Source organism: Coffea eugenioides, chromosome 3 (genome assembly GCF_003713205.1).
Source record: "Coffea eugenioides isolate CCC68of chromosome 3, Ceug_1.0, whole genome shotgun sequence".
Taxonomy (NCBI): Eukaryota; Viridiplantae; Streptophyta; class Magnoliopsida; order Gentianales; family Rubiaceae; genus Coffea; species Coffea eugenioides.
In genome coordinates this window covers 2,215,016-2,225,077 of record NC_040037.1, presented here as the reverse complement: position 1 = coordinate 2,225,077, position 10,062 = coordinate 2,215,016, and the positions used below count along the sequence as shown (strand labels likewise).

The 10,062-nt window shown below is 35.7% G+C and overlaps 2 protein-coding genes across 2 annotated transcripts; one reads left to right on the top strand and one right to left on the bottom strand.

Annotated features, from left to right (window-relative positions):
* Positions 1–1,579: 1,579 nt before the first annotated feature.
* On the top strand, positions 1,580–2,176 carry LOC113766963 (classical arabinogalactan protein 27-like). The gene has a single exon (XM_027311127.1). It carries the CDS (start codon positions 1,625–1,627, stop codon positions 2,015–2,017), a length of 393 nt encoding a protein of 130 aa, XP_027166928.1. The 5' UTR covers positions 1,580–1,624; the 3' UTR covers positions 2,018–2,176.
* A 1,637-nt stretch (positions 2,177–3,813) lies between these two features.
* On the bottom strand, positions 3,814–6,545 carry LOC113765154 (acyl carrier protein 1, chloroplastic-like). The gene is made up of 4 exons (XM_027309233.1): positions 6,368–6,545; positions 5,766–5,870; positions 5,035–5,157; positions 3,814–4,237 (listed from the first exon to the last, which is right to left on the bottom strand). The coding sequence occupies exons 1-4, from the start codon at positions 6,422–6,424 to the stop codon at positions 4,109–4,111; spliced, it is 414 nt and encodes a 137-aa protein (XP_027165034.1). The 5' UTR covers positions 6,425–6,545; the 3' UTR covers positions 3,814–4,108.
* Positions 6,546–10,062: the final 3,517 nt, after the last annotated feature.

Genomic DNA, 10,062 nt, shown 5'->3' with positions numbered 1-10,062 from the left:
CAAAAGGAAAGAACAAAGACGAAGATGACAAAGTAAGACAGTATATTAATCACGAGTTGATACATAATTAGCTGCATGATCTCAACTGTTGTGGTTCGAAATTAAATTTGATTGCTTTTGATTGGTTAACTAAACAGGTTGTGGTGGTAGAATATAAAGTTTCAATGCATTGCAATGCATGCGAAAGAAGTGTTGCAGAAGCCATTTCCAAAATCAAAGGTTAATTCCTTCCTTTCTCGGGCTTATGTTTTCACTGTTCATTCTTCATTCACAAGATTTTTGCATGCATTGATCTCGAAGGTTGTATATTTCTTGAATCAATATATGCGCGTCTAATCGTGTTAACGTAAATAGATCTTTAGGCAGGAGGCAGAGCAACCATCCTCAAAATCTGGAACATCTTTACAAAAGATTTGGATATTCATCTTTTCGTTTAATTTCCTTGATCAGATAATTCTTTGAAATGCATCCTGAATAAAAATAAGTTTTGCCCCACAAAAAAGTAATCAAGATTAGACTAGAGGAAGCCCCCCCCCCGAATAACTTCCTACGCACAAATTTCATCCTACGAATTCTTAAACCCTGAATTTGCTTCTGTAATGTAAATTTGTACGTCTGTTTCATGGCAACGATTTTAGAGCGCTCATAAATTTCTTTCTGTTTCGCCTTGGATATATTGCAAAAACCACAAAATGTAGGGGTTGAGACGTTTATGACGGACATGCCAAGGCAAAGAGTGGTAGTGAAAGGTAGAATCAATCCTGAAAAAGTTGTGCAGAAAATTAAGAAGAAAACTGGAAAGAGAGTGGAAATTTTGATCAACGAAGAAGGTGATGACACACATTCAGACAAAGAAGATGGAGATTCAGCATTACAAGAAACCTCAGAGCAATTACAGATACAACAACCTTTGGTGCTCGACCCCTGTTGGGATAGTGAGATTTATACCATGTTCAGTGATGAAAACCCAAATGCTTGTTCCACTATGTAATCTATTTGCAAGTGCGCATGGCAGCTTCCGTAAAACTTGTCGGCATACATTTGCTATTTATGTTTTTGGCTTTTCAAATTTTATGTTGAATGGAGAGAGTTGGAGTTGGAGTACGCTAAAATTTTTGGGACTATTAGATGCTTCTTTTGACGCTAGAAAATAAGATTTTTGAAACTAACGTTTGATTTTATTATTATTATTTTTTTAAAAAAAAAGTTCTTCAAATACAAATTGTTTCAGCTACAAAATATTTTGGTATGGAATTATTTGAAATATGAGAATTGAGAAACTAGTAACTAACAAAAGTCAAAAACACAAAGCAACTTGCAGGGTCCAACTGGTACAGTGAGTTTGACAATTGTTCTTCTAATGTAGTACTATTTCTTTAAACTCCAAATTAACTGCTCCTGCCTATTACACTACTCTGTCGTCAAACATGCCAACCTGTAGATCATACAGAAATCCTAAATGAGCCCACATTGATCATTGGTCATGATCCCAAAATTATAATAATCATGGCATCCATCATATATACTCATTTTCCCCACAATTCCCTCTTGTCCTTGGACTCCTCCAGTCACTGCAGTCTCCAGGAAGTGGAGATACTGAGTCCATCATCATTAGAAAGAAAGAATGGCCGCCTTTTGCTTTCTAGTGGCACTCATTGCTGCTTTACTAGTTTCACCATCACTTTCTTTATCTTCCACTTCTCCGCTGAAGAATACTCCCACCATTTCTGCTGCGCCTACAATATTGCCTGATCCTCCACTGTCCCCGAACACAGAAATATCACCAGATATTGCTCCTCTCTTACCTTCTCCTGGATCTACCACAACGACGATTCCCTCGAATCCAAGCCCTCCTAATCCGGATGGAGTTTCATCAGTTGGCCCTGATCCTGCATTTGCACCAGCAGGGTCCTTGCCATTTTCTTCAGCAGTGAATCTCAGTCTAGCAGAGTCTGCAGAACTTCTGAAGTTGTTTAGTTTCATATCCTTTCTGGTAGTGCAGGCTCTTGCTCTGTGAGGTACCAAACATGCGATTAATATACCATCTGTTGGCATAACTTGGTTCATAGTTTCTTTACATCTAGCTGAGTTCACAGAAGTGTCCATATTCTTTACAGAAGATATATGATGTAATGAATGGTATTCAATCCTAGCATATTAAACTGTATTGTTTGAATGCATAGTTGTTAGCTGACTTTCAGTGATTGTATAACCTGGGATAATTGTTCGCTAGCATTTTTCATTAAACTTAGCGAATATTGATTGGTACAAATGCCAAAGGATAAATCAGTTTAGCAAAAGTTGGCTGATCAAGTTTTGTAGCTGACTTCAGAATTTGTTGGGGGCACTTGCACGGTTGCACCACAATTTTTAGCCATAATACTTCAGGTCTTCCAAGATGAAACCCAGAAAAACGACTAATAACAAGGTTGGGAGAGTCTAGTGTCTTGTGCAGATTGGTGTAAGATTTAGAGATGGGGTCATAATTATGGACTAAACAATGCAATTACTGTTCAAACATCAGATTTAAATTAAGGCCTGATTCCTGAAGCTTCTTTCCAGCAACTAATTTGTCCTATGTTGGTAGAGGTAGCTGGAGATGATTAAAAAGGTGAGGCTGCACATGTAAAGCAGCCAACTTGTGAACATAAAGACTGCTCCTGTTTACATAAAATACTACTCTTTCAAGTCTGTGAGTGGAGTAAGTGTGTGTGTGTCACTAGCTTTGCTTTATCCTACAAATTAAGTGATTAGTGCTAATGGGGCACATTCAGTGCCACAGTTCAGGCTTTTGAGTAGTGTACGAAGTTCAGGTGGCCCTTAAGCACAAAGGAACTCATTCAGAAAAGGTAAATAAAGGTGCAAAACAAAAGGAAAAGTCAAAGACCCTGGACAAAAGGCAATAAAAAGTTTGCGAGGAAATCTGTAAGCCAATTTCTTCACAAACTACAAATGTGATGAGAGTTTAGACATAATTTTGAGTCTGTGTTATAGTTTATATGCTCAAGTGCGACAGATTTTGTCCCAAGTAGATTTTAATATTCCAGGATTGGCAAAATTTCCATCTTAAAAGTTCTCAATATCAAGTTTTAACAACATAAATCAGTGCATATCGACTGCTACCTGGGGTTACACTCGAGGATTCAATGAATTCCTGCGCCCCTTTGTTCTTTTTTACTGCTTTCTTTGCGTGCTTAAATTCTTTCCTTTTCACTAGATCTTGAAGCATAGAAGCCAACCACTCTGCAAAAGAGATGGGCATTCTGCAACATCACTTGTCCCAAGGATACTCAAGGAATCCTATGCTCGCCTACCAGATTTCCATCAAGGAAGACGCTTGCTAGAGTTCCGAAGAACAAATCCTAAGGGGATGCCACGGAAAACTAACATTATGTTATACTTTGTGCGTAAACACGTTTTGTTGGGCAAAACAATAATTGTTATAACATTGACGAACCATTTCCGCAGTTGACCCAGACTTTGGAGGTTTATCTATCGGACGCTAAGCTGATTATTTCTCGTTTATCAAATGTCAACGCAAAAAGGGCACTCAGCAGTCAGCACCAGTACTGCAAAATCCATGTTAAATGGACATTTTAAAGTCTGCAAGTCATCATCGTTGTTGCATTAAGGCTGAAATGAGGAAGAAATCCTGATGAAAACAGCTCAAAAAAATGAACAAGCAAACCCCTGTAAGTAGTGAGACTAAACCCAAATTTCACGGCAGGGAATATTCAGATTAAGCCTCAGGCCCTATATACCTCTACTCTAATCAGGACATTCGTACTGGGGGGCATCACCCAAAAATCATGATAATGTCAAACTACAAAATCCAAGAACTTTTGCCACATATAATTTCCGAAACAAAAATACATCTTATGGAGTGGATTCCCAATTATAATGAGAGTCTGAAAAAGGAAAAGGCAATGCAGTTTCCTTTTGGAGGAAATAAATAAGCCTAAACAACACCCAGATAAAGTTTGTTCCAAGAAGCTACGCATGGCTCTTCATAAAACCAGGTGAAGGTGACAATAAAGATTTTACGAAGATGCAACTACAATGCCAATCCTACATCAAAACCTATTTGTGCAATTTGCAGCTCAAAAATTTAAGCACCCTTGTTCTCGATAAGCTTCTCAATCAGATCAGCAGCATCTTGAACAGTCGCAATGTTCTGAGCACTTTCTTCTTCCACACTAATGCCGAACTCCTCCTCAAGCCCCATGACAATCTCAACCTATAAAATAAGGCAAAGTCCCATTCAGTTAAAAATAAGGGAAATGAAAATCAGCCAAATAAAATGTCGCCATCATTCTCCAAGTGGATAGAACAAATAAGTCCCACAAAAAAGAAAAATAATCTGACAAATCATACTACCTACTTTTTAAACAAAGAACTTTTACGTTCTCCTGGCACTTCAATCAACTTCAGTCAAATCATCTAGGGGAAAAGGAAAGAAGTAGAAATGACACCTAGGACTCTGCAAAATAACATCTTTATGGGCTAAAGAAACTGCAATTGTAGCCTGAGAGGGAATCAACTTGGGACTGCGAAATATAGAAGACAAGCTCTGGCAGCATTTGCTGTATTTTCAAAATCCAGGACAAAAAAGTTCCAATTTCCCCCCTCAATACCTCACTGCATCTACCAATGCATGATAGCAACTATGTTTTTTGCAAGCAGAGCTTTGCCAAGGCAACCAAGAGAGCAAGAATGTTTGGAAAACTAAGGATTTATTGGTATAAAGGTGCAAGAAAAGCATGTGAAAAATAGTTTGCTTGTTTATTTCTAACCAATGTGGTCATTACAGCAGAATGCAGCAACTAGCAGGTAAGTGACAGCAAACTATCACATGTGATACGCTATTATTGAGAAGAAATTACAAAAGGGAAAAAAACAAAGAGGAGTTATACCAGAAAAGATCAAAAAACCTTTAGCTATGCACACTCCTAGAAAGACATAATAGCATATAAACTTGTGTGAAAATGTGAAAGATGACATCACAAAAATTTGCCCCAGCAAAGAACAACTTACAGTGTCAAGAGAATCAGCACCCAAAGATGCAAATTTTGAATGTCCAGCAACTTCAGATTCATCAGGAAGAGCCAGCTGCTTCCTCACAATCTTACATACTTTGTCCACTGTCTCTGGTTTGGCCTGCTCAAGTAGAAGGCAGCCTTGAATAATGACAAAAAATACTGCATAATTGACAAATACTGGACGCATGTATCCCTACATGTACCACAGATGATGAAACACACGACCTATAATATTTTCAGGCACTTTTCCAATCTCAAGCAAATCCAGAATTCTTCCAAAAAACAACTTTTTAAACCATAAAAAGCAAGAACGTTAAACAGCCTTAGATTCTAAAAGGCTACAAATAACAAGCATATGGTTTATCTAAAGTTAAGCCCAAAAGGGGAGAAAAACTTGAGCACAATAAACCAACTTATTATAATTGCAAAAGAAATCAGAATCACATGCCCGGGTAACATTCTTTCCTGGTCTAAAGTTACTCTACCACATTAGGTAATGAAAGCAGAAAGGTATACCATGGAACTCAAACACAATCAGGTTCAGCACTGCAATCTAACTAGACACAACTGCCCACAATAAACTTACTCATCACGAATGCTTTTCCCTTCTAAAGGTAATGGCATTAGACTAATTGAATCTTTTAGAAGAAATAGCTAATGGATTTTAAATCAAAGAAAACAATGAGTCAATTAAGGCAAAAAAGAATGGCAAGGACCAGAACATACTGCGCAGGACACACGGAAACGAGCTGGCTGCACCCGTAGAGAAGGGAAACTTTTCCCACTGATAGAGAGCGACACCGAGCCCAATTTAGAGACCCTGTTGACTGCCTGCATGAATCAAACACCAAAAGAATCAATGCAACCTGGCTCGGACCAAGAATCAATCTGAGCAATAGCCAAAGATCTCTGCTTTATTTCCTATATGAGTCCCATAGACATCAATCAGATTATAAATCAATTCATAGATAGCTCCATGCATCCAAAACTTAGAGGCCTAAGAATAGTTTAATCATAGAGTAATCTGCAAATCCCAGAAACGAGCCAGAAAAAAGTGAAAAGGATCCAAATTTTATCCCTTATGACTAAAAATTAACCTAATATCAGAACAGCACCCATGCTGAAAATTCAACAAAAATAACAAAATCCATGATTGAATCAGAAAACACTTGCAACCCATTTGCTTGATGAATCTAAATTAACCAGTAAACAGAAATCAAAACACCCAGAATATACAGATCAATAATTTCTTTAATGTTCTATGCTTCAAAACAAATCTCAAAAAGTAAGGAGCAGAGAAAATGAAGATCAAGAAAGATTGAATTTACCTGGTTAGGCATGAGTGAGCAAGAGAGGGAGGTGAAGGATCCTGTAATTGAGGCCATGGCTGGATCAAGAGAGAAAAATGGATCTGAGGAGAGGAAGAGAAGGAAGGAAAATTGGGAAGGGAACGAAGTGGCGGAGAGCACGAAGAGCGTGTCGAGTTTACTTTGAGCACGGAGGAGTCCGTGAAAGAACAAATATATAGAGAACCCTTATGGTTTGGTTTTTGGTACTGTGCTACTTGGTTTGTATCGAAGATGGTCTGTTTGGACGCGGGGACATTGGACAGATTCGGAATCCATGGGAGGCCTAGATGGGAATTTGGGCCCTTGGGGTTGGGGCATAATTTGAACTTTGTACGTACTATGGGTTTAATCAAACAAACAATTAATAATAAAAAAAAGGGTGTATCTGAACATCAGATTATTCTATTCACAAAAAAAATTAGATTATTTGGAACAAATTTTGATATAACACTTTTTTGTGATTTGATAAAAGGCAATTCAAAAGATAAGAATGTATTTGAAACGTGTTTATGATAAAATTAATTTTTTTTTATAAATAATCACCTATCTAAACAAATTCATTATTTAAAAAAAAAAACTTTTATTTGCATCACAAACATATTTTACAATCAAATTTTTATTTTTAATCATTTTTTATTTCATATATATCACATCACAGATAGTTTAATAATAATTATTTCTAAAAAATTTTCAAATACGTCCATCAAAACACACTCAATATGTTGTATCAAGTTCCAGCTAAATGGTATGAGGTTAATGAAAAAAATTATATATATATATATATATATATATATTTGAGGTGAGAAACAACATTTTCATTCTTATTTTAACTATATTTCCTCTACAAATGTTCACTATATTTCATCTATAAAAATTTTACATTGGAATTCAATGCTTAATTTATAAAAATTGCTCCTTGTGTTTCATATGATTAGAGTTTAAAAAAAAGTACGGTTAATTTGAGAAAGTAAAAATTTTGATTTTTTTTGTTCGACATGCAACATGACTTCCTAACACATGTTGAGATAACTATTACTCATTCTTCCCTTTTTGTCTTTTGTTTTAATCAAAAACAAAAGCACGTCTTCTTCTTCTAATGATATTTTTCTCTTAGCTAAACTTACAAGGCATTTTTGCCTTGACAATTCTAAATACCATGGAACAGATCATGTCACTGAAATACCTGATATAAGTAGTTGCATTACATTTTGACCACCAAAATCCCGCTTGAGGGTGCGTTTGAGTAATCAAGAATTTGAGCACCTAAATAACTGTATCAGGAATTTAAAATCAGGAGAAGTAGTATTCATTTTCTTCAATAAATAGGGGAAAACTATAGGAATCGAGGTGATTTATACTGCCAAACCCATCCCCTGTTTGGCTATTTTCCTGCGTTGCGGACTAGTTTGGCAGCAAACAAGGACGAGCAAGCTGGTCAGAAGTCTCCAGGCACGTGTAGCTGCAGCTGTGATGCCGGTCCATGAAGCCTGTCTGACAATCCGACGGTGTGTTACAACGTGGCCTTATCTGGACAGTAAATTTTCAAAAACAATTATTACGTTTTTCATAAACACATTTTTCAACCACCTTTTTACCTCACGTATATCCTTTTTTTTTTTTAGTCATCACTGTGGGTAGAAGTGGCAAAATGGATAAATGGTTGATAAATGGTTTTAGTTAAATGGATAGTGGATCAAATTGATCCAATCCAATTAAAACCATTTAATAAATGGATCTAAATGGATGTCATTTAAATGGATAGTGTAAACCATGATCCATCCATTTATCCATTTACTCTCCCAAATCCTAAATTTAAGATCCAAATGTTTTTTTCCAAAAAATACAGATCCCCTAAATTTAATAAGAAATCTTATGTTATTTGACAAGTAAAATATTTTCATCACATGTGCACGTAGTACCTAAAAATGTATGAAACTCCTTATTATACCATTGATATACAAGCTACCTTATATTACTTAGTAAATTAGGTGTCTTTTTTTTTGGATAGTTGGGTTGGGTGATAAGGGGAGAGGGATTGCAAGTATGAGGATTTGGAAAAAAAAAAAGGTGTCATTTACATATCTTAACCAATGTTGCGGGGACACTCGTTAGAAAAATTCTTTTTATAAATAAAAGAATTAAAAAAATAAAAATTATTTTGACACTGCATGATGCATTCTCGCTTTTTCTTTACTTAAGAATATAAATGTTTGCAATCATTACTACATGAGAGTTTAATTAAAAAAAATAAGAGTAGAGACTAAAATATAATTTTGAAAAGGATGGAAGAAGTCTAGGAACTAGAAGCAAATAAAATGCAATTAATGTTATTGGCAACTTGGCATGTGAGGAAGTTATGAAGGAAAGAATAGGTGGTCCCACAAAATTAATTTGACGTATGAGAAAGTTATGAAGAAAAGAATAGATGGTCCCACAAGATTTTATCTCACATTTTTATAAATGTGTTTTCTATTTTTTAAGTTAAATGGATGTATATGGATAAGATGGATAATCCATTTAAATCCACCAATATAATTGGATTTAAATGGTTATCCATTTAAAACCATTGAATTTATATGGATCATCCAAATCCATTTAAGATTGGTTTATATGGATGGATTGGTGGATATGAATCCATTTTGCCACTTCTAACTGTGGGTATCCGGGTCTACACCCGACTAATCCCACAGCGCTCCAGCAGAGCGGGCCTGACCGATGCTGAAGAAGATAACAGTTGGGTTGCTGCCCGGGATCGAACCCAGGTGAAACTCACCTAAGGAGGCTACTTCCACCAGCAGACCAACCCTGCACGGGCGTAAAGGGTTTTTCATTTGGTTCTAGAATTAGTATGAACTACCATGCATGGGTTTGTTTGGTTATCAAAATTTGCAAAAAAAAAAAAAAAAATTTGTCCTGTTTACATCATAAACATAATTTTTATCTCAAACATATTACATTACAAAAAGTGTCACATTATTATTTTAGATAATTTTTTCCAAATAATCTTCTATCCAAAGGAGCCCACTAATGATTTGCATACAATATCATGAAAATTATATATATTTTTTTTTTTTGGTGAAACATCAGTAAACATGTAGAGTTGTACAAATACCAACTTTCCTTTTCCTTTGCTTTTATTATTTGACGTGATGCAATTCTTGAAAGGGAAAGAACAACCACATGCCTTGCCACCAAACTTCATTGGTTTCATGCCTACTTCAATCAATGTACTCACTTTTTCTCCTCCTCACATTTCAATCGAATGAAAATGAAAAATGTGATTAAAGAAGTGCCATATTAGTTAGGCTGTTTATTAAGTAACTTATTCACGAGAAGTTGTGAGAAAATGCAAATAAAACTTTCCACATTAAGGACTTCAAAACGTACAAAGGAAATCTTCTTCCCCCCCCCCCCCCTTTTTTTTTTTTTTGTCTATAAATTTTCCCAATACCTCCAAATTCTAGAAAAACTCTTCTTTTTTGAGAAACCATGTTAACAAATTTCCAAATCATAATAATGTGCCTGTTTGACAATCAACCATTCCATCAAATCTTTTCTTCAAGGAAATGCAAAATTTTCTATGATGTCTATGTTTTTAAACAATACAGACACATGATCTTCTTGTTTGATATATACCACTATGGGAATCATTCAATACGAATGAAAGTGTTACA

Excerpts from the sequence above, each read along its gene's own strand:
- LOC113766963 (XM_027311127.1), top strand. The coding sequence starts at position 1,625 with ATGGCCGCCTTTTGCTTTCTAGTGGCACTCATTGCTGCTTTACTAGTT.
- LOC113765154 (XM_027309233.1), bottom strand. The coding sequence starts at position 6,424 with ATGGCCTCAATTACAGGATCCTTCACCTCCCTCTCTTGCTCACTCATG. Across the intron at positions 5,871-6,367 it reads GCTCACTCATGCCTAACCAG|GCAGTCAACAGGGTCTCTAA; the intron begins GTAAATTCAATC and ends TGATTCATGCAG. Across the intron at positions 5,158-5,765 it reads GTTTCCGTGTGTCCTGCGCA|GCCAAACCAGAGACAGTGGA; the intron begins GTATGTTCTGGT and ends CTACTTGAGCAG.